General features: G+C 45.0%; 1 protein-coding gene across 1 annotated transcript in view; it reads right to left on the bottom strand.

Annotated features, from left to right (window-relative positions):
- The window catches only part of LOC111160026 (seizure related 6 homolog like), a 180,941-nt gene that overhangs the window by 64,410 nt on the left and 91,775 nt on the right, over positions 1 to 24,756 (bottom strand). The window contains exon 2 of the mRNA XM_022522791.1: positions 90 to 806. Coding sequence (XP_022378499.1) covers positions 90 to 806 — 717 coding nt within the window. The remainder of the gene's footprint in view (positions 1 to 89; positions 807 to 24,756) is intronic.

Genomic DNA, 24,756 nt, shown 5'->3' on the forward strand with positions numbered 1-24,756 from the left:
TCTCCCTGGCTCCCCTTCCGCCACAGCCTGCACAGAGTGGGTGCCTTGTGGTTGCAGCAGGAGGGCTTGAGGGTCTGGGGGCTGCTTACCAGGGGCCTGCTCAGTTGTGATGACCGTGGTGGTGATGATGGTGGATGTCGTGGTCTCCTGGCTCTCCTCTGAGGCTGACCCGGTCAGTTCGTTCTCACCTTTGTCCATCAAGGTTATGGGACTGGCATCTTCAGGGGGAGCCTCGGGGGCATCATCAGGTGCCGCAGACTCCCCAGGGTCTGGCCTCTGGGGGAGCGTGTGGGCCACATAGGACTGCGAGGTGAAGGGGGAGATCTGCAGGGGTGCGGGCGTCGTGGGGACCGCACCTGCTTTCTGGTCCAGCCAGAGGGGCTCCTCGGAGGCAGCGGGCTCAGAGTCTCCCGGGGGGCGGGGCTTCTCAGTGGCAGAGGAGGAGAGGAGGCCCAGGCCCAAGGAGGCAGGGGAGGACACTGTCCTCTGAACCGCTGCCGTGGAGGTGACTTTGGGCCGCAGCTGTTTCCTGGCTGAGTTCACCTGCTTGAGTGAAGGCAGCTTCTTCCCGGAGGGGAGGGTGCGCTTGGTGGCGGTCTCCTCCGGCAGCCGCGTGGAGAGGGCGGCCGAGGGGGCTTCCCCTTCCAGCCCTGGCTTTCGAAGATCTTCCCCTGACTGCACTGGATTCATAGGGGCCATAGTCACTCTCTCTTCAAGGCTCTCTTTGTTCAGACTGCTGCTCCCCAGAGCTCTGGAGGGTAGAAGGGAAGCACCCGAAGGGCCAATGTCTGCTTCCTGGGATGCATCTATGGAAGAGGAGGAAAGACACCTGTTAGCTTGGGGCTGAGGGTGGGGGTTAGGTCCTCCACCTCCTGACCTGGGGGCCTAGGGTGGGGCAGAAAACTTGCAAGATGCCAGGACAGATATGGGAACTGCCTCCTTCCCTCTCTCCTGACCTTTCCTCCCTCTCCTTTTCTTTCTGTCTCGTGCTCCCTTCCTTTCTTCCTTTTGCTGACCATACAGACTTACTGTTGACCCTGCCAGGCCCCAGCTAAGCATTAGGGTTACAGAAACCAAGGGCACAAGAGTCTCATGTGCCAGTTGTTTATGTACTGAAAGGGGTAATAGGAAAGGAGAAATAATCATATTTGGTATGATAGATGCTTAGAAAGAGAGAAGCTCAGCATGCTAACAAGGCAGAGAGAATAGTCCTCTAACTCAGTCTGTGGGGCAGGACCACCATGTACAGTTGGGCAGGTTGTTCACTACATAAGCACATCACCCAAGGGACGAGTGGGGCTTGTAACAAGCCCACACTCCTTTCCAAGCTGTGAGCCCTGGCTCAGGGCTATATTGTCCTGGGGTTGAGGGGGAGGCACTTTTTCTTTTCTTTCTTTCTCTTTCTTTTTTCTTTTTTCTAAATAATTAAACTTGGGGCGCCTGGGTGGCTCAGTGGGTTAAGGCCTCTGCCTTCGGCTCGGGTCATGATCCCAGGGTCCTGGGATTGAGCCCCGCATCGGACTCTCTGCTCAGCGGGGAGCCTGCTTCCTCCTCTCTCTCTGCCTACTTGTGATTTCCGTCTGTCAAATAAATAAAAAATCTTTAAAAATAAATAAATAAATAAATAAATAAATAATTAAACTTAACCTTGTGGGAGACCCAGAAAGATTTGAAAATTCAGAATCACGAGATAGGTTCAGAACAGAGGGCTACAGGAAGAGTGTGGAGCAAGAAGGAGAGCACAATAGAGGAATATGAGGGGAAGCAGATGGAGGGTGACTGGAGAGAAAGCCGGTGAGTCAGGGTGGTTGTCGGGCCAGGCCTTGGTGGGCAGTCTATATCCTGCTAAGTGTGATTTATTTTTGCCTTGAATGTAAAACCACCTAGTAAATTTAAACAAGGGCTGGCCCTGGCAACTGTTTGGCAGAATCATGCCCGAGATCGCCTACATTTACTTGAGACCCACTTCCATCAGTTGCAAGCTGGCATGTGGCTTTGACCTTCCTGAGCCTCAGTTTCCCCTGTTTCCTGGGTGCAATGGGTTGACGTGGGTAAAGCATACCTGTACCTATAGGTAGGTGCCTCACTCACAGTGAGTGCCCAGCACGCGCCAGCTGCTGTCACTGTCTTTACTATTGTCATTGTATCCGCACCCTTCCGTGGGAAGCCAGAGTGGTCAGAGCATCCCCAGTGATGATCTTGAGATAGAGAGGAATTTCATCCTGGGATAGAAGCCCTGGGACTGATAGCTGTCCTTGTCGATTTTCTGCAGACAGACACTCACTCAGCCGCAGTCTCTGGGCCCTTCAGCACTGTCATTTAAATTTATTTCTGCCGCTGTCGGAAAGGCTCATTTACTTTCATGGAGTCGGCGGCAGTGGCTTAATCTATATAGACTGCAACAGTTTGCAACTGGCTTCGACAAATGCTCCTGTTGTGTCCCATTGATCACCAGCCGGTGCGCATTCCGGGCTCCCAGTCGCGCCAGGGCAGGAACCCGTCTGGGGGAAGACAGGGCACATGCATGACCCGAGGGCAGATCAAGGGCATTCAGGGGCCAAGCAGGTTTCCTGGTCCAAGGTGGGAAGCATTGAGGCTTTAGAATTGGATCCGGATTCGAATCCTACCTTCCACAGTCCCCCAGCTGCATCAGACTGGGCAAATCCGTGAAGCCTCTTGTGCGTAACAGAGCCACCCCATCTACCTCATAGAATTAGATCAGACATGGGTCTGCTCAAGAGCTGTGCTTTTTGTGAGCACTGCCTCTTTTGTTAAATGATTGACGTTGACCATCTCTGTAGACCGCGCAGTGAGAAAAAAGGGAAGGGGCCAAAAGAGAGGAAGGAGGGTGAGCGGTCAGGACACGTGGCTCCCGAGCACCGGCTGTGATTCAGTGCACAAAGCTTGGATGCCCCTGGGGTTGGGGGACCCGGATGGTGCTCCAACCTTGACCACTGCTCCTTAGCATAACCGTGTGGGTTTCATGTTCTCTCTCTCCATCTTCTCTGTCTGGGTCAGCTGGGCAGCCAGACTAGGTCACTCTACTCAGGTCTTCCAGCTTGGACTGTGTTGATCTGGGGCGTGATCAGGTAATTGACAATTATTCTTCAAGCCCTTTGTTAATCTTGCTAGAGAGGGCAGAGTGAATGGTTCGATCCTGACACTGGCTTGTGAGTTTTGTTGGGTCCGGTGGCTGTATTAGCTTCTGCCAGTCCTTTTACAAAAATGTCCCCTTGATTACAAGTGAGGGAGGGGAAGGAGCGATGACAAAGGACATAAGGCACATCAGCGTGCCCTTGGCCATAATAATAGCGATATTTATGACGTTTTATTTTTGATTGCTTTACTGAGTGCTGGGTATGTATCAGGCATCTGTTAAATGCTTTTTTTTTTTTTTAAACCCATTACCTAATTTTATTGTTTCTCAAGGGAAAAATTATTCCTATTATACAGATGAGCAAAGTGAGGCTGTGGGACACTAAGTTAACTTCCAAGGTCACACAAACCCGCAAAGCTGGGTTTCCAACCTCCATTTTCCTGATGCCAAAGACCATGCTAGCAGCTCTGTTAAGATTCATGAGGTACTGTTATCACTGACAGCCTCTCCTTCTCAGAAGGAAGCAGTGGCCCCTCCAAAACCACCCCTCAGACCTCCATTGTTTCGCTTCCCTGCTGGGTCGGCTATAGTGTTTTTCGAATCTCCCAAATGATACCCTTCACCCCTCATGACCTGAGCTGGATTCCTTGTTAAAATACACATTTGTCACTCTCCCCTGTCAGACCCCTGACATCTGAATCTCCAGGGGTAGAGCTTGAAAGTGGGGGGCTGTTAAAGCCCCTTGGGTGACTCTTATCACCAGACTGATCAGAAGAGCTCCTTCTGGAACCTGTGATCTTGCCTTTCTACTCCTTGTTGGTTTTGCCTTCAAGTTGTTGTAAGTTGCAGGCGGCAGGAACCCAGGTGTAGGTCTGGGCCACAGGTATTGACACTTTCAAGGCCTGTGACCTCCCCTGGCCACCCCAGCCTGTCTAGATCTAGCGCAGCCCACAAGAGAAGGAGGGAATGCAAGAGAAAGGAGTCCATGATCAGCCTCCTCCCCACAGCCCCTGTGCCCAGCTCTGGGTTCCCCACGGTACAACAGGTGTTAACCATAGCGGCAATTCAGCCTTATAGGAAGTAGATCTGGCTGGACTGAGTCAGCTCTTTCCCACTGAAGACCTAACTGTCAAGGGGAGTTGCAGATCCACGAGGTAAATTTCCCTCCCTGCCCCCATGTTGCCTCCTCCTCAGGGTTCACCCGTGGGATCTTGGTGGCTGGGTCCAAACTCAAGGCCATGTTCAAGACAGAAGAGAGTCTGTCTGTGGTCTGCAGTGTTCGCCGCTGGAGGCCTCGTTCTCAGCTGGGATCCTGGCCAGGGGAGTGCCGCGCAAAACCAGATCCCAGCCGGAATGAGTCAGAGTGGGATTCCAGGGCCTTCGAGACCCAGAGACCTAATCACTTGCTCTACTAGGCTGGCTTTTCCCAGGGGCTCAATGACCACTGTATTAAACGAACTCTTCTTTCTCAGAGAACTTACAAGGTTCAGTCATCCTAGTCACATATGGGTGATTCTGCCTTTATCATGTGCATTCAATGCCCCAGTGTTGCCCATCAATTAATGAGTGACAATTCTCTGCTGGTTGCTACTCAGGACAAGAAAGTCAATGCTCTAGGCACTTCCAGAAGACAGATATACACCGATAACCAAACACGGATATCCAACGGAAGAGATAGGGCTTTAATTAAATACAGAGAGAGGCTGCTCTCCCTTTTCCAGACCACATGATGAAGACAACTGAGCATTTGTTCTCCCATCGAAGATGAGGAGGAAGCACCTTTCCCTTTTTCCCTCTCTCACTTTGATGGGAGAGATGGGGAGAGTAGACTGGGAAGCATCCCATTAGAGTCGAAAATGCACCATGCGCTCTGAAACTGTGGATTTGAATTGGAGCCGCTCTGCTCCAGAGTGACTGATGACAGCCCTTCCCCACTCGGGCACACAGGGATGGAGTGGGAAGCCCAGGAAGCCACAGCTGGGGAGTGCTTCTGCTATAATGTGCAGTGAGAAGAGCAAGACATAAAATTCTATGGTGTGTATGAAAACGACCGGACCAACCACCTAAAACAAATTGCGATGCAGAGCTGGTGTTTTGGTGGGCTTTGTTTTACTGTAAGCTATATCAGACTTCATTTCTTTTAATTTTTGAAGTTAATTTGAAAGTTTTTTAAACTAACATCCACTGTTCTCTTTGTTTCAGATGTACCACATACTGATCTAACAAGTCTATACTTTCCTCGGTGCTCATCACGATATGGAGTCACTATCTGTAATGTTGTTACCATATATATATTTAAGGGGGGCAGAAGGAGAGGGAGAGAGAATCTTTTTTTTTTAAACCTATTTGAGAAAGAGAGAGAGAAAGAGCACAAGGGTTCGGGAGGGGCAGGGAGAGAGGGAGAAGCAGACTCCCCATCAAGCAGGGAGCCTGATGCGGGACTCAATCCCAGGATCCTGATATTATGACCTGAACAGAAGGCAGGCGTTTAACTCACTGAGCCACCCAGGTGCCCCTAGAGAGAGTATCTTTACCAGGCTCCATGCCTAGCTCGGGGCCCGGGATCTCATGTCCCTGAGATCATGACCTGAGCTGAATGCTCAACCCTCCCACACAGGCACCCCTACAACATTATTCTAGGAATGGCTCCAACATCCTCTGGATGGCATGGGTTTTCTTCCTTCTACTTTTTGGTGTTTTCCAAAATGTGTATAATAAATATTTAATACTGCCTTAAGTGAAAAAAAAAATTACAGAACGAGCTGGGTTTAACTGTTGCCTTTAGTACCTAGTGATGGAAAGGCCAAAAGAACACATAGACACATTTGATATCACAGAAGTACCTCATTCACTGAGTCATGGAACCCCTTTGGGTCTTCCAGTAGGGATGACAATAATTTTTCCCTCATCGAACTGTTCACGGGGGGGACTTTTAGGAGGCGGGCCTGGCCGGCGCTACAGTGGGTGTATTTTTTTTTGGTAAAGGGGACTACGAAACTGTTGCTTCCTAGTCTAATCCTCATTAATAACGCTCCATTCAGTTGGTGGTTTCTCCTGCCTTTGCACTCCTCAAGAAGAAATTGCCCAACAGGGACAAAGTCAATAATGAAATATCACATCTTCAAGATTTGTGGTTACAAACTGCCCAGAAAGTGGATTTGAGGTTCAGAGAAGGGGAATGGGCTGCCACGGGTCACATGGCATGTTGGTAGCAAGAAGGAGACCAGGCTGTTTGAGGCTTGAAAAATCACACCAGAACACATCAAGTGCAGTCAGAAACAAAACTAGGATCATCTGGATTGCCCCCAAGAACATTGGTTAGTCCTGTGCCTTCTGCGTCTTTCTTTGTTGGGGGACAAGGGGCTACGCTGTGCACTGTAGGACATGCATAGAACAGCATCCCTGGCCTCCAGCCATTTGGTGCCAGGAGCAACATGCCTCCCCCACACCGTGCTACCACCCCCTGGGAAAATCATGAGTGATTTCAGACATTGCCAAATGTCCCACCAGCAGAGACAAAATTGCCTCTGATTGACGACCACTAGCACTGCCCTCAGCACCGAGAAGACCTTCCCTCCCATTCGGGAGCTGATCAGCTTTGTTTTACTTGTATTACTTGCATTGACTTTTAGGTTGAAGAAGATCTTAGCCTAATTCCCATTTCATAGATTAAGGAAATTGAATTGAGTGAGGGCTGAATTTCCTTCTCCTACTCACATTTGATCATTCATTTATACATTCATTCATTCATGCATGCATTCAGTGAGCACCTAGTATGTTCCAATGCTGGACCAGCCAACAGGCTCCGGCACCCAGAGGTCGACCTTGGATAATAAACTGTTGGAACAGTTGGCTACAACCCATTCCTTGCAGCCAGGGAAGACCCAGTTTACTCTATCCTGCAGTAATGAGGACCCTTGGGTAGACTTACAGGGCCATTCCCACCTGGGCTTGGCATGGACTTTCTGGGGCAGAAAGGGCAGAGGTGGGGGAGGTGGGCTTGGGGGCAATGGAGTTTCATCTTCTGCCTCAGTGGCAGCCCTGTACCTGTGTGTCCATGTGGACAATACAGATAGCAAATGGTGAGTTACACTCCAGAAAGATATTGCCTGCTGTCATTGCACTCTCTCTGTAAGCCATTCTGTCAGACTGGCATTTCCCATTTTATAGATTAAAAAAAAATCAACACATGGAGAGAGGATGTGACTTGTCTCAGATCATGGAGCAAACGGGTAAATTTGGATACTTTCTGACATTGTTTCCTGTACTCGCTCCTCTTTCCACACCCTCAAATATTTTTTTCCCTTTAAAATAATTTTAAAAATTTAAGAATTCCTGAAAGGTATGGAATCAGAAGTGTTAAGTATTGCCCTCCCCTGCCCTGTCCACCAATCCTGCCTTCTAAAGGGAATCAGTGTTGGTAGGGTTTTGTTTAATCTCCCAATAAAATGTACTGATATAAAAATAATAAGGTTTTTTTTTTTCTTTTTCTTTTTTTTTTTTTACCTTAAAAGGTGTGTTAGCACATTAGGGTGTGGGAGTGAAGTCAGAATTGCTTGTGTTCCAGGGGAAGGAGCAAGATGGCAGAGGAAGAGCAGACCTAAATTTCCTTGGGTCCCAGGAGTTCATCTAGATAGCTATCAAACCATTCCAATGGTACAAACTCAACAGGAGATCGAAGAGAAGAGCAGCAATTCCAGGAACAGAAAAGCGACCACTTTCTGGAAGGTAGGACATGCAGAGAAGTGAATCTGAGGCAACACATGGGAAGACAGACCTCGGGGGGAAAGGGCCAGCTCCTGGCAAGTGGTGGAGCTGTGGAGCATGAATCAGAACTTTAGAAGCCTGTTCTGTGGAGGGTTTTTGCTCCAGAGGTTAAGTGGGGGTGGAGCCCTCACAGGGGTCTCAGGACTCGCAGCATTGCAGAAAGACTGGGGGTTCCTGAGGGCAGCAGAGCTCCCAGGTATCAGAGCAGGAAAGCCGGTTGCAGAGATGGAGCCAAGCAGTGGGCTCTCAGGGGTTACCTTAAACCATGATCTGAGGCACAGTCAGGCTGCTGCTTTTTGAGCAGGGACCCCACAAGTGGAAGATCTGGGGAGACTCACCTTCCTCCTCTGGGAGGAGCAGCGTGGGAGTGTGTGGCAGGAATCTGGGTTTGGAGACTCTAAACGGAGCTGTGTGCCAGAGATAGAAATGTTTGGTCACAGGCCAGGTGAGCTCAGAGCACAGCCAGAGGCCAGGGAGACGGGAGAGATTGGGTGCTTTTCTCCAAGGGTGCACTGAGGAGTGGGACCACTAGTTCTTGGCTCCTATGGGGCCAGAGATTGGGAGGCCGCCATTTTCATTCCCCTCATCCAGAGCTCTATGGAAAGCATTCAGGGAACAAAAGCTCCAGAGAGAGCAAACCTGAGCAGATTACTTAGCCAGGCCCGTGGCAAGGGTGGTGTGATTCTGCCTCAGGCAAAGACATTTGAGAATCACTACAAGAGGCCCCTCTCCCACAAAATCAGCAAGAACATCCAGCCAAGACCAAGTTCACTAATCAATGAGAACTGCAGAACTCCAGAGCTAGGGGAATACAGCACATAGAATTCACGGCTTTTCCCCCATGATTCTTTAGTCTTTCAAAGTTAATTTTTTTTATTTTATTTTTTCTTATTCTATTTTAAAAAAATTTTTCCTTTCCTATTTTAACTTTTTAAAACTATTTTCTCTTATCAATACCTTTTTAAAAATTTCTTTTCAGCGTAACAGTATTCATTGTTTTTGCACCACACCAAGTGCTCCATGCAATCTGTGCCCTCTCTAATACCCACCACCTGGTTCCCCCAACCTTCCACCCCCGCCCCTTCAAAACCATCAGATTGTTTTTCAATACCTTTTTAAGAATTATGTTTTAATTTTCATTGTTATAGTCACATTCTATCCCTTCATTGTATTTAACCTTATTATTTCTATACATATAGGTTTTTATTTCTTTGAAATTTTGGGAGACAGCTTCTTCTAACAGACCAAAATACTCCCAAAATCAATCAAGTGTGTGGCTCTGTTCTATTCACCACATATATATATATATATTTTTTCTTTTTCTTCTTCTTCTCTCTCTCTCTCTTTCTCCTTTCTTCTCCCCCCAGTTTTGGATCTCTTCCAATTTGGTTAGTGTATATTTTTCTGGGGTCATTGATACCCTTTTTGTATTTTGTTCTCTCATTGATCTATTCTCATCTGGATAAAATGACAAGGTGGAAAAACTCACCCCAAGAAAAAGAATAAGAGGAAATACCCATGGCTAGGGACCTAATCAATAAGACATTAGTAAGATGTCAGAACTAGAGTTTAGAATGATGTTTATCAAGGAGCTAGCTGGGCTTGAAAAAAGCATGGAAGAAATGAGAGAATCCCTTTCTGGAGAAATAAAATCCCTTTCTGGAGAAATAAAATCCCTTTCTGGAGAAATAAAAGAACTAAAATCTAAACAAATTGAAATTAAAAAAGCTATTAATGAGGTGCTATAAAAAATGGAGTTCTTACTGTTAGGATAAATGAGGCAGAAGAGAGAATTAGTGATATAGAAGACCAAATGATGGAGAATAAAGAAGCTGAAGAAAAAGAGAGATAAACAACTACTGGACCATGAGGGGAGAATTTGAGAGATAAGTGATATCATAAAATGAAACAATAGTAGAATAATTGGGATCTGAAAACAAGAAGAAAGAGATGGAGGGGCAGAAGGTATATTGGAACAAATTATAGCAAAGAATTTGCCTAATTTGGAGAAGGAAACAATCATCAAAATCTAGGAGGCACAGAGAACTCCCCTCAAAATCAATAAATATAGGTCAATACCCTATCATCTAATAGTAAAACTTACAAGTCTCAGTGACAAAGAGAAAATCCTGAAAGCAGCTTGGGACAAGAGGTCTGTAACATACAATGGTAGAAATATTATATTGGCAGAAGACCTATCCACAGAGACCTGGCAGGCCAGAAAGGACTGGCATGATATATTCAGACCACCAAACAAGAAAAATATGCAACCAAGAATACTATATCCAGTTAGGCTGTCATTGAAAATAGAAGGAGAAATAAGCTTCCAGAACAAACAAAAACTAAAAGAATTTGCAAACACCAAACCAGCTCTGCTGGAAATATTGAAAGGGGTCCTCTAAGCAAAGAGAGAGATTAAAGTAACAGACCAAAAAGGAACAGAGACAATATATAGTAACAATCACTTTACCGACAACACAATGGCACTAAATTAATATCTTTCAATAGTTACCCTAAATGAATATGGGCTAAAGGCCCCAATCAAAAGATATGGGGTATCAGAATGGATAAAAAACCAAGACCCATCAATATACTGTCTGCAAGAAACTCATTTGAGACTCAAAGACACCTCCAGATTTAAAGGGAGGAGGTGAAAAACAATTTACCATGCTAATGGACATCAAAAGAAAGCTGGGGTGGCAATCCTTATATCAGACAAATTAGATTTTAAGCCAAAGACTGTAATAAGAGATGAGGAAGGACACTATATCATACTTAAAGGGTGTGTCCAACAAAAAGATCTAACAATTTAAAATATCTATGTCCCTAACATGGGAGCAGCCAATTATATAAACCAATTAATAACAAAATCAAGGAAACACATTGGCAATATACAATAATAGTAGGGGACTTTAACACCCCCCCCCTCACTGAAATGGACAGATCACCTAAGCAAAAGATCAACAAGGAAATAAAGGCTTGAAATGACACATTGGACCAGATGGACATCACAGATAATTCAGAACATTCCATCCCAAAGCAACAGAATACACATTCTTCTCCAGTGCACATGCAACATTCTCCAGAATAGATCACATCCTGGGTTGCAAATCAGGTCTCAACTGGTATCAAAAGTTTGGGACCATTCCCTGCATATTGTCAGACCATGATGCTTTGAAACCAGAACTCAACCACAAGAGGAAAGTTGGAAAGAACTCAAATACATGGAGGCTAAAGAGCATCCTACTAAAGAATGAATGTGTCTGTCTATAAAGAACTCCTCAAACTCAACACACACAAAACAGATAATCATATCAAAAAATGGGCAGAAGATATGAATAGACACTTCTCCAATGAAGACATACAAATGGCTATCAGACACATGAAAAAATGTTCATCATCACTAGCCATCAGGGAGATTCAAATTAAAACCACATTGAGATATCACCTTATACCATTTAGAATGGCCAAAATTAGCAAGACAGGAAACAACATGTGTTGGAGGGGATGTGGAGAAAGGGGAACCCTCTTACACTGTTGGTGGGAATGCAAGTTGGTGTAGCCACTTTGGAGAACAGTGTGGAGATTCCTCAAGAAATTAAAAATAGAGCTTCCCTATGACCGTGCAATTGCACTACTGGGTATTTACCCCAAAGATACAGATGTAGTGAAAAGAAGGGCCATCTGTACCCCAATGTTTATAGAAGCAATGGCCATGGTCGCCAAACTGTGGAAAGAACCAAGATGCCCTTCAACGGACGAATGGATAAGGAAGATGTGGTCCATATACACTATGGAGTATTATGCCTCCATCAGAAAGGATGAATACCCAACTTTTGTAGCAACATGGACGGGACTGGAAGAGATTATGCTGAGTGAAATAAGTCAAGCAGAGAGAGTCAATTATCATATGGTTTCACTTATTTGTGGAGCATAACAAATAGCATGGAGGACAAGGGGAGTTAGAGAAGAGAAGGGAGTTGGGGGAAATTGGAAGGGGAGGTGAACCATGAGAGACTATGGACTCTGAAAAACAATCTGAGGGGTTTGAAGCAGTGGGGGGTGGGAGGTTGGGGGAACCAGGTGGTGGGTATTAGAGAGGGCACAGATTGCATGGAGCACTGGGTCCACATGACCAGTCCAATGAATACTGTTATGCTGAAAAAAAAAAAAAGAATGAATGTGTCAACCAGGAAATTAAAGAAGAATTTTTTTAAAATTCATGGAAATAAATGAAAATGAAAACACAACTGTTCAAAATCTTTGGGACACAGAAAAGGCAGTCCTGAGAGGAAAGTATATAACAATACAAGTCTTTTTCAAGAAACAAGAAAGGGTCTCAAGTACACAACTAACCCCACACCTAATGGAGCTGGAGAAAGAACAACAAAGAAAGCCTAAACCCAGCAGGAGAAGAGAAATAATAAAGATCAGAGCAGAAATCAATGAAATAGAAACCAAAAGAACAGTAGAACAAATCAACTAAACTAGGAGCTGGTTCATTGAAAGAATGAATAAAATTGATAAACCTCAGCCAGACTTATCAAAAAGAAAAGAGAAAGGACCTAAATTAATAAAATCATGAATGAAAAAAGAGAAATCACAACCAACACCAAGAAATACAAACAATTATAGGAACATATTACAAGAAACCATACACCAGCAAATTTGACAATCTGGAAGAAATAGGTGCATTCCTAGAGACATATAAACTACCAAAACTGAACCAGGAAGAAATAGAAAACCTGAACAGACCCATAACCATTAAGGAGATTGAAGCTGTCATCAAAAATCTCCCAGCAAACAAGAGCCCAGGGCCAGACGGCTTCCCAAGGGGAATTCTACCAAACATTTAAGGAAGAATTAATACCTATTCTCAAAAATGTTCCAAAAAATAGAAATGGAAGGAAAAGTTCCAAACTCATTTTATAAGGCTAGCATTCCCTTGATCCCAAAACCAGACAAAGACCACATCAAAAAGGAGAATTACAGACCAATATCCCTGATGAACACGGATGGAAAAATTCTCACCAAAATATTAGCCAATAGGATCCAACAGTACATTAAAAGGATTAGTCACCACGACCAAGTGGGATTTATTCCTGGGCTGCAAGGTTGGTTCAACATCTGCAAATCAATCAATGTGGTATAATACATTAATAAAAGAAAGAACAAGAACCATATGATACTCTCAATAGATGCTGAGAAAGCAATTGACAAAGTACAGCATCCTTTCTTGATCAAAACCCTTCACAGTATAGTGATACATGGTACATATCAAAATAGCATCAGTTTTTTTCAATGAAATGGAACAAATAATCCTAAAATTTATATGGAACCAGAAAAGACCCCAAATAGCCAGAGGAATGCCGAAAAAGCAAACTGAAATTGGTGGATCACAATTCCAGACTTCAAGCTCTATTACAAAGTTATAATCATCAAGACAGTATGGTACTGGCACAAAAACAGACATATAGATCAATGGAGCAGAATAAAGATCCTAGAAATGGACCCTCAAATCTATGGTCAACTAATCTTCGACAAAGCAGGAAAGAATGTCCAATGGAAAAAAGACAGTATCTTCAGCAAATGGTGTTGGGAAAATTGGACAGCCACTTGCAGAAGAATGAAAATGGACCATTTCCTTAAGCCACACACAAAAATAGACTCAAAAATGGATAAAAGACCTCAATATGAGACAGAATCCATCAAAATCCCTACGGAGAACACAGGCAGCAACCTCTTCAACCTCAGCTGCAGCAACTTCTTCCTAGGAACATTGCCAAAGGCAAGGGAAGCAAAAGCAAAAATGAACTATTGGGACTTCATCAAGATCAAAACCTTTTGCACAACAAAGGAAACAGTCAACAAAACTAAAAGACAACGGACAGAGTGGGAGAAGATATTTGCAAATGACATATCCAAAGGTAAAGGGCTAGTATCCAAAATCTATAAAGAACTCATCAAACTGAACACCCAAAGGGCAAATAATCCAATCAAAAAATGGACAGAAGACAGGAACAGACATTTCTGCAAAGAAGACATCTAAGTGGCCAATAGACACATGAAAAAGTATTCAACCTCAGTCAGCATCAGAGAAATACAAATCAAAACCACAATGAGATACCACTTCACACCAGTCAGAATGGCTAAAATTAACAAGTCAGGAAATGACAGATGTTGGCGAGGATGTGAAGAAAGGGGAACCCTCCTACATTGTGGTAGGAATGCAAGCTGGTGCAGCCACTTTGGAAAACAGAATGGAGTTTCCTCAAAAAGTTGAAAATAAAGCTACTCTACGATCCAGCGATTGTACTACCGGGTATTTACCCCACAGATACAAATGTAATGATCCGAAGAGGCATGTGCACCCAAATGTTTATAGTAGCAATGTCCACAATAGCCAAACTATGGAAAGAGCCTAGATGTCCATCAACAGAAGAATGGATAAAGAAGATGTGATACACACACACAGAGGAATATTATACAGCCATCAAAAATTGAAATCTTGCCATTTGCAGTGATGTGGTTGGAGCTAGAGGACATTGTGCTAAGTGAATAAGTCAATCTGAGAAAGACAATTATCATATGATCTCTTTGATATGAGGAATTTGAGAGACAGGGTGGGGGGTCATGGGGAGAAGGGCAGGAATAAAATGAAACAAGATGGGACTGGGGAGGGAGACAAACCATAAGAGACTCTTAATCTCAGGAAACAAACTGAGGGTTGCTGGGGTGTGGGAGGTGAGGGATAGTGTGGCTGGGTTGTGGACATTGGGGAGGGTATGTGTTATGGTGTGTGCTGTGAGTTGTATAAGACTGATGATTCACAGAACTGTACCCCTGAAGAAATGAATACATTATGTGTTAATAAAAAAAATTCTAGAAACCTTGGTAAAGTGGTCTTTGTCTTTTCTCAGGCAATAAGAAATATATATTTGCCAGTGTACAAATACACTCTGATCATTGCTTATCCTGGGTTATAATTTTACATATTTTTATTATTTCAGTTTCTACTGACATTGTGTAAATGGATTTTTTTAAATAAATAAAAGACCTATGTAAGACACAAATTAAAAAAAATTGCTTGTGTTCCAGGCTCAGTATGCTGCTCATTGCCCATGAGATCCTGGAGAGTCACTTCCCTTCTCTGGACCTTGCTGTTCTCGTCTGTAAGGTGGGATTATACCAGTCTTATCCTTTAGTGGTGTTGGAGAGTGAAATGAAATCACAGGGATAAAGCACAGCTCACAGAACAGCCTGACAGCCCTTATGAGCCCAGTTGTCACTTTCTATCTGAGCATTCTCAGAGTTATTACATTATCTATATTGCTCTGTCACTTATTAAGAAATGTGTTTTGAAATATTCCAGTCACTCAAAAAAAGTTAAAGACTAAGGCAACAAATATCCATCTGTATGCACCTTTTGCTTAAGAAATAGAATTCAACCAGTATGTCAAAGCCTCTGCTTCCCTTCCTACCACATGCTCCTTCTTCTTCTTCACCCTAACTACTGTCCTGAATGTCACCTTCAGCATAATTATTTATTAGGTGCATTATTATCACCCTATAATTATTTATTGTTGGTGTCTATTTATTCCATGTCAATTTCTCTGAATATGTGGCATGTTTTAAAACTTTATATAAGTGCAGTCATCCCTAGTGAATCCTTCAACACCCTGCTCTTTTTTCCTGCTAAACACTTTGTGAGGGGCATCTGTGTTGATAACTGTAGTTTTGATCAATTCATTTTCACTGCTGTATAGTATTCCTTTGCATTATTGTTCCCCCCACCCCACCAGTCTTTCCCTTAACATCCATCATGATTATCTTTTCATGTCAACACCTACATTGTTATTTCATTTCTTAATGGCTACATTAAAATATAAACACATGTTATTATTATCTTTTTTGTAGGCTCTGTGCCCAATATGGGGCTTAAAATCGTGACGCCGAGATCAAGCATTGTGTGCTCCACTGACTAAGTCAGCTAGGTGCCCCTAAACATATATGTTATTGAACTAGGCTCTTATTGATTAATATTTAGGTTGTTGCCATTCTCCCAAATAACACTGCAGTATCTTTGGTGACTGTATCCAGCTAATTCTTTAGGAGAATGTCTTGGAAGTTGTTTAAATATAAGCAATGTATATATTTAAAATTTTGATTGACACTGAAAAAGTACCTTCTAGAAGAACCTGAACCTATGTACCCTGCTGCTAACTCAACCTGAGAGTGCTCTTGCTCTCCAGCTTTATCAATATTTTGCTTTTGATGACTTTCAACTCAACCATCTAAGTTAGAATGCGGGGCAGCGGGACCCATGCACAGTGTGCTTCTAACATGCCCCTGGGGTGGTTCAAGGTGCTCTCTGGCTTTCCCTAGTTGCTACTGAAGCCTGCTAAGCAAGGAGGCTGATGCGGGACTCAATCCCAGGGCCCTGGGACCATGACCTGAGCTAAAGGCAGACGCTTAACCCGCTGAGCCACCCAGGTGACCCCAGGAAGCCCACTTTAGGGTGCTTCACTGATCCACCTTGCAACGGCTAGAGTTTAGGTAACAGATTAGGCCAGCGATCGGTGACCAATGAGGGCTAGGAAGAGCGTGTGGTTGCAAAGCGTTCAGAGCAAAAGAGGCTCATCTAAACTGCTACAGATATCTAGGTCAACAGGCTGTGTGGTCACGTCCCAAAACAGAGGGACAGCCACGGTCCTGACGTCCATTGAGATGGTACAGAGTGTTCATGACACAAAGTCCTGTTGGAGAGAGCAAAAATCTGGAGATGATGCACGTGTCCATCTCCGGGCGGTGGGTTACATGATTGTAGAAATCCACAATGAAATCCACGCAAGGTTCAAAGGAATGAGATGAAGTCACTGGAGAATAACACAGAGAATAACCCGGCAAGAATGTTCAAAATTATAAGTACATCTCTCCTTTGACTCAACAAGCTCACTTCGGGGAATTTATCTTGCAGAGAGATGTCTGCCCATGTGCAAAATGACATCCGTGCGAGGTTCAGCAATGCCAGGCTGTTTGTGGTAGCAAAAGACACCAAGGCAAATCAAATATCCACCACGAAGGTTAATTATGGATCATCAATTATGGAACATCTGGACAGAGTGCAGTGCAATGGCAAGAGGAGAACGGGGAAGCTCCCTGTGGCCCAAAGAGGAGAGGTAGCCAGTTTCTGTTCTGTTAAAGAGCAATGTGGGTGGAGTTTGCTACCTTTTGTGTAAAAACAGGGAGAGAAAGAAGGTTTTTGTGTCTGCCTTTGCTACTGTGTGCATAAAGAAACTTGGAGAGGAGGCCCAAGGGACAAATTATGCTGGTGATAGGGGAGATGAGACATTGGAAATGGTATGGGGTATAAGGGCAAGAAGGAAAATTTTCACTCTATACCTTTTCACAGATACATATCTGTGTATATATGTGTGTGTGTGCATGTGTGTCTACAGAAATAAAACATTACCTGTTCAAAAACCACGTAACTGAAAAAATAACAAAAAAGAATGGCAGAGCTGTGTGCCAACACAATTCAGCATCAAGTGAAAAAGGAATCAAGGGAGAATAGTGGATATAATAGGTCTCGTGTGAGTGGGAGGGATACATTTGAACAAGGGGATGAGACTGCCTCCATGGAGCAGGACGGGGGCTTGGGGCTGAAGAGGGAATCACATTTTATTGTGCATTATTTTATATAGTTTGATTAATTTGCAAAGTGCATGCTATTTTTGTAGCAGGAATAATTAGTAATAATAGTTAATAATGATGATGAACTCCTGAGTTTTGTCACCCCAGGCTCAGAGAAGGCAGAGAACAAGCCCCAGCCTTTCTTGGGGTTTTAATGGCTCTTGAACTTCCACAGAGGTGGGGAAACTGGCCTCGCAGGAGCAGGGAGTCCCCAAGGGACAATAAGCAGTCTTTGGCTCTCCCTCCCTCCCTTGCTTCCCAGGGAAATGAGGGACCATCTGATTTGAGGTATTAGGGAAGGAGGTATTAGGGATGTCACTGATATCCGCTGTGTCCTATTTCCAGGGCAGAGCTGCTGGACTGAGAAGCCGGCAGTGGGGTCCTCTCTCTCTCTCCAGACTTCTCCACTTGTCAACTTGAGCCAGGGAACCCCAAGTCAAAGTCACTTGGGGAGGACAGACTGTAGGTGTCCAGCTGTGGTCTGCAGCTCAGCTTCACCAGGAATTAAGCTTGTCCCTTCTGGCTCTTTGTGTCTATTTGCCAGTTGGTTAAAATCAGAGGAGAAAATCAAGGAGGTAGGTGACCATCCCCCCCTCCTCCCTGCCTCCTGCTGACTAATTAGAGTCCAGAGTCTCAGGAGAACCTTCTACTGTGTCTCTCTGTCTTGTTTATTTTACTCAGGTTAAGCACAGGTAACCTGGACCTCACCTAGCCCATCGTGCCCCTCTAGGGAGTATTGCTTTCTTAGTTACATCAGACAGTCCCTGGTCGTCCTCTACCTTTGGCAAAAAGGCTGAGAATCTCTGATATGGGTAGGCCATTAACTACAGATTTCCTGACATATCTCAAAGACTCAATCCCCAATCAGGATTTGTACCAGATAAGCCCTTGGAAATGATCACATGATCAGATTTTGGAAAAAAAAAAATTTGAGAGAGAGAAAGCAAGCAGAGGGAGGGGCAGGAGCAGAGGGAGAGGCAGAGAATCTTAACCAGACTCTGTGTGCAGTGAGGAGCCCAAGTGGGGCTGGATCTCACGACCCTGAGATCATGACCTGAGCAGAAATCAAGAGTTGGACACTTAACTGACTGAGCCACCCAGGCACCTCTCAAATGATCAGCTTTTGTGTTTTAAGTTGGCAGTAAATCATTGGGAGGGGGGATGGGTAGTACTTTAAAGATATAAAAATCAGGTCATGAAATCACTGCCTAAAACACACCAATAGCTTCCCACCATGCTGAGAATAATATAAAAACTCCCTTCAATGAGCTACAAGGCCTTTTGGATTCTGACTTTGGACCTCCTTCTCCAAACCACCTGTTACCACCCCCCCCAACTACAGTATGACCACACACACTTTTTTCTCCTGCTCTTAAACCTTCCAAATTCTTCCTGTGTCTCAGGGCCTTTGCACATGCTCTTCCCTCTGCCTCAAATTCTCTTGTGTGTTATCTTTGATTGGCTGGCTGCCTCTGGTCATTCAGGTCTCAGCTCATCTTCTCTAAGACACCCTGCCCACCCCCCATCACTTTCTATCTCAATCTCCTCAGAGTGCTTGCTGCAAAATGAACTACTCCTGATGATGTGTTTCCTCATTCATTGTCTGTCTCCATGAGATGGTCCACACACAGGGAACAGGAACAAAGTTGAGACAAGAAATACATCCTTAATCTTGGGATTCGTACACTGCCCATTTGGTAGCCAATGAATATTAAAGGGAGGGAATAAGAGAAAGAATGTCTTGGGGCATTTAGCAAATGCTTAGAATCTGATGAAGTTTCCTTCAAATCCAGAAATTCTAGAACTCTGGATGTGGCTGTTTGTGGGTGGTGGGGAGAAGAGTGCAGACATGACTGGCAGAAGTTAAGTGCCCAGAGGTCATCCTGGTGAAGGCTACTATGGTCCAGTCCTCAGTCTTCTTATGGATCAGCTGTCTTAAGCTCCTTCCTTTTCACCCAATTTTCTGCTCAAGATAAATATGGACAGATTTTTATTCCTGTCCTCCTTCCACCTGGACAAGGATTAACTGGAAGAAATGTGGGTGGCGGGAAAGAGGGAGGGAGACTGGGATCATTGACTAACCATCTGTGACTCAACCCCTCCATCATGAGGGCTCAGGAAATACCCAAGACTCCTAGAAGACAGTGGCAGGATGAGAAACTGAGTCCCCGAAGCCAAGCCCTACTGCATTCTCCCCTAGGCAGTTTACCCTCTGTGGGAGGGAAGGCAGGAGAATCCTCCCAATATGGGGTCAAACTAACCAGGATCTAGCAACCCTCTCCATCAGCCTCAGACCTCCATCACTCTGAAAAAAACTTATCAAAGGTGATTACTTACAGGGTGTTGCATTTTCACAGACAGCTCAGGAAATGTTTAAGGCTGGCCAGACCCCACAAGCATCCAGGCACCAGGGTTGAATGGGGAGTTGGATGAGTTCCGTTTTTCATTTTTACAATGCACCAAAGAACCACAGTCCCACCATGAGGGAAGTAAAGACAGCAAGTTGTAGCTTAAAAAGACATTTTTAGGTATCCCTTTATTCCCAAAGCAATGGTTATGAAAACCTGCTTCTCTCCCGGACTTTGCTTTGTAACTGCAGCCCATTCTCTCCTCAGTGGCCAGAGGGATCTTTCCAAACCAACCCCCCTTCCCAGGTGGGGTGGGAGGTCCTCCCTGCATTTATTTTTCTTCCCTTGACTCCTAACACTGACAAAGAGATAAGTCATAGTGTTAATCACACTATCATACTGGTCTGGCTTCTTTTTTGTCTCCCCCATTGGAAGTAAGTTTCCAGAGGAGAGCGAACACCTCCGCCTTGCTCATTACTCCCTCCCTGGGACCTATCCCGTGGCCATGGACCTGACACACAGTAGGTCCTCCACAAATATCTCTCCTGGTTGAGAACAGACTCGATGTGTTAGAGAAGTCCACGTCTTTAAGAGACACGGAGGACTAGAAGACTACATGACTGGCTAGCACAAAAGTGAATCCGTGGTGAACTTAATCCTTGATAAACATGCTTTGGTTTGCAATATTGTGTCTGGAGAGAAGTTTTAGGTGAACGTACACACCTAGTTCTAATTGCAAAATGTGACTTTGTCTCTGCAAGCAGAGAGCCCAAGGGTAGCCCGACCCCATAAACCCCATAGTTGGCTCCAGCCAACGGGAGGGCAAATAGAAGCCCAACTGGTGAGTTTGCTTGCTGCTGTCTTCATTCTGGCCCTGCCCACTGGGGACCCCAGGGGACTTGCAGCAAATGTTGAAAGAGCCAGCTTGTACAGGCAAGAAAAGACTCTTTCAGCGTCTTGGCTACTAGAGTAATTATCTGATAATTGTCCTCTGTGAGCTGGCTTCTTCCCTTCAGGAATGAGCTTCCTTTGTAACCTGTGTCGGGTTCAGAAAGCCTTGAAAATTCTTTTATGTCCAGTTACTTCTCATCAGAGCAGTGGCTGGGCAGTGCAGTCCTTTCCCCTTGTGAATGAGCCCGGGGAGCTGTTGGCACAGGGGCGCCATCCTGCCTTTGTACCTTTAAAAATCCGACTAGCGTCCAAACGCGTCTCTCCCTTCCCACCTCCATCCCCCACCCACCAAACTCCATTCATGTCTCATGGTGCTGACTTTGTGATTTCTTGCCGGTGGTAGTCAGGAGGAGGAGAGATATAGGGTGTGATTTACTTGCGATTTCTTTTCTTTCTACAGGAAAATCAGTGAGTCACTGGGAGCAGGCAGGGCTGGGAGACAGAGGCACGAAACAGCTCGGAGAGGAACCCCAGGGTGGGAAATCTGTCTTGAGTCAATTACCTATCTACTCACAGAGACAAATATAATACTTGGGAATGAATCCAGATGGCCCACAAGTAAGTTTAAAAGACATCATGAGTAAGTTTGCAATGTCTCTTCACCTGTTTGCTTAGATTCCCAGACAAGAATAAAGAACAGAACGGCATCCCAGCATGCTTACAGGGATGGACTCGGAAGCGGGGAAAAATGGGAAGATGGGCACATGCGGGCTCAGGCATTGGTTTCACCACCAGTTGCTATGTGGCCTTGAACAAATTCCATCTCTCAAGGCCGTGGTTCTGGCTTTGTGAAATGAGGGCAGTGATCTTTGCCTGGTCAACCTTAAAGAGAGAAAAATTGAGGAGATTGACAGGGAAGAGTTAGGTGTACGACAGAGTTCTGAGGTGCTTAAAATCACTTTTTACAACTTGAAGACAAATCACTTTGCTTCTTTTAAGAGATAAGGCTGCTTCTCTCATCAGACAGAACCTGGACAACAGTGGCTTTATTTGCTGAGGCCAAACAAAACATGCTCATGGCTTGACCTGCGTCATTGAAATTTTTCTTTTCCTGAGGAGTGTCTATTTTTATCTTCATTTTAATGTCGAGGAAATGCTGGTGAGTGACAAAGCCGGGATTGGAACCAGGGCTGTCTGACCCCCAAACCCACACTCCATTGAGGTGAAGAACGGGCTGCATGTCTATTCCACCTGGCCCCCGAATCCTGGCCCGGCTGCTTCCAGAGTGAATGCCAAGTGCTACCAGCAAACAGACTAGCACAAGATCTGCTCCAGCTATGAGGTCCCCAAAGACAAAGGAGGACACGCCCCATGTCCCACAGGTAGCAGAGGGTCAGGTGCTCCTCCTGAGGACTGGATAGTAGAGAAAAGTGAGAGAATAACCTTTTCAAAGGCAGAACACAAAGGTAAGGGAGCTGGCTTAGCATACCCATTTTAGAGACAGGCAAAGCAAGGCCTGAGGTGCAAAGGGGAAAGTTCTGGATCAAGAAGGTGAGGATTCCTTGCTGACTCGCTTTAGCCACTTTGATCAAAGTGTGTTCTCATCTCTGGGGCTCAGTTTTATCCACTGTTAGAATAGAATAGTTTCTTCAAATAAAAGCTTAATGCAATGATACTCTCTAAATAGGCATTAAAGGATTAACTCAGTAGGTTGGGACTGTCCACACTCTGCACATTTTAAAGAAAGATTTGGCCCTTGCCCCCCTCCTGGGAGGGAAATTAAAAACCTTTGGAATTATCCTGCCTGATGGGAGGGTCTTCCTTTAGGTGGAGGTGTTGGACCCCGCCTGGTACTCTACACTAAACAGTGTGATTTATGGGTGGCGACCTTGGGCTTGGCATCCGTTTGACCTCTAGGGGAACTAGAGACTAACATCAGCCACGTGGGTGGTTGGTCACGTCTGTGTGGTCAAGCCCCAGTGGAGACCCTGGACACCAAAGCTCAGGAGAGATTTCCTGGTTAACCATACTCCGTGGATGGTACACAGCACCTCATGCTGAAAGTAGGGGCTGTCCGCAGGACTCCGCCAGGAGATGACCACTGGGAATGTACGCTCGACCTCTCCCAGTCTCTGCTGTCTGTGCCTCTGCCCTTTGCTGATTTTAGTCTGGGTGTTGTCACTGTAATAGACCAGACCCCTTGGTTTGATGGCTTTTCTGAGTTCCATGAGTCCTTCCAGCAAATTACTGAACTTGGCAGTATTAGTTTTAAGGAGCACTGAACCCCCAAATCAACCACAAATGTGACCATATGGATTGAACCAGGATGAGTCTGAGAGCTGCCTTCTGAGGTTTCTCCTTTCCTGAACAGCCTTTGATGAAGATCATTAGGGTGGTGGTGGTGATGATGATGGGGGCTAATGGTGGTCGAGTGCCTGCTGCATGCCAGCTCCCATAGTAAATGCTTTTTCACAGATTATTTCATTTACTCCTCTCAACACCCTTGGGAAGTGGGTCATATTATTACTCCCATTTTACAGATGAGGACACTCAGACCCAAAGAAGTTTGGTTACTTGCCCAAAGCAACACAAATAGTGGCTGGTGGTGAGTGTCAGGGGAACATAATTTTTTTTAAATTTTTTATTTATTATTATTATTTTTATAAACATATAATGTATTTTTATCCCCAGGGGTACAGGTCTGTGAATCGCCAGGTTTACACACTTCACAGCACTCACCATAGTACATACCCTCCCCAATGTCCATAACCCCACCCCCCTCTCCCTCCCCCCCTCCCCCCAGCAACCCTCAGTTTGTTTTGTGAGATTAAGAGTCACTTATGGTTTGTCTCCCTCCCGATCCCATCTTCTTTCATTTATTCTTCTCCTACCCCCCAAACCCCCCATGTTGCATCTCCACTCCCTCATATCAGGGAGATCATGTGATAGTTGTCTTTCTCCAATTGACTTATTTCACTAAGCATGATACCCTCTAGTTCCATCCACGTCGTCGCAAATGGCAAGATTTCATTTCTTTTGATGGCTGCATAGTATTCCATTGTGTATATATACCACATCTTCTTTATCCATTCATCTGTTGATGGACATCTAGGTTCTTTCCATATTGTAGACATTGCTGCTATAAACATTTGGGTGCACGTGCCCCTTAGGATCACTACGTTTGTATCTTTAGGGTAAATACCCAGTAGTGCAATTGATGGGTCATAGGGTAGTTCTATTTTCAACTTTTTGAGAAACCTCCATGCTGTTTTCCAGAGTGGCTGCACCAGCTCGCATTCCCACCAACAGTGTAGGAGGAGGAGAACATAATTTTTAAAGCATCGGGCAAGATGGTCTCTCATATCCCTTTCAGATCTGATGTTTCATGGACACGTGATTCTAAAGGATAATTTATCTTTGGAGACAATGGCTGAGAATTCTGGGGCTTGGAGGAAGAAATGGTTTCTGCTTATCCTCATTTCTCTGCTCTCTCAGGTGATTTCTTTCATGCCAGGTGCACACCTGCTACCTTCCAGGCCAGCTTCAAGGGGAACTTGGGTGCCCAATAGGAGAAATCATTTTATTCTATTCCTCCCATCCTTTTCCAACTTATCCTATCCCATCCTATCCTATCCCATGCCACCTATCCCATCCATCCCATCCTATCCTATCCCATCCTTTCCTATCCTATCCCATCTCACCCATCCCATTCCATCCCATCCATCCTATCCCATCCTGTCATATCCTATCCCATTTCACCCATCCCATCCCATCCCATCCCATCCTATCCTATCCCATCTCACCCATCTCATCCCATCACATCCTATCCTATCTTATCCCATCCCACCCATCCATACCATCCTATCCTATCTCATCTCACCCATCTTATCCCATCCCATCCAACCCTGTCCCATCCCATCCCATCCCATCCCATCCCATCCCATCCCATCCCATCCCATC

This window comes from Enhydra lutris, unplaced genomic scaffold (assembly GCF_002288905.1).
Source record: "Enhydra lutris kenyoni isolate GAN:26980312 unplaced genomic scaffold, ASM228890v2 scaffoldscaffold73, whole genome shotgun sequence".
Taxonomy (NCBI): Eukaryota; Metazoa; Chordata; class Mammalia; order Carnivora; family Mustelidae; genus Enhydra; species Enhydra lutris.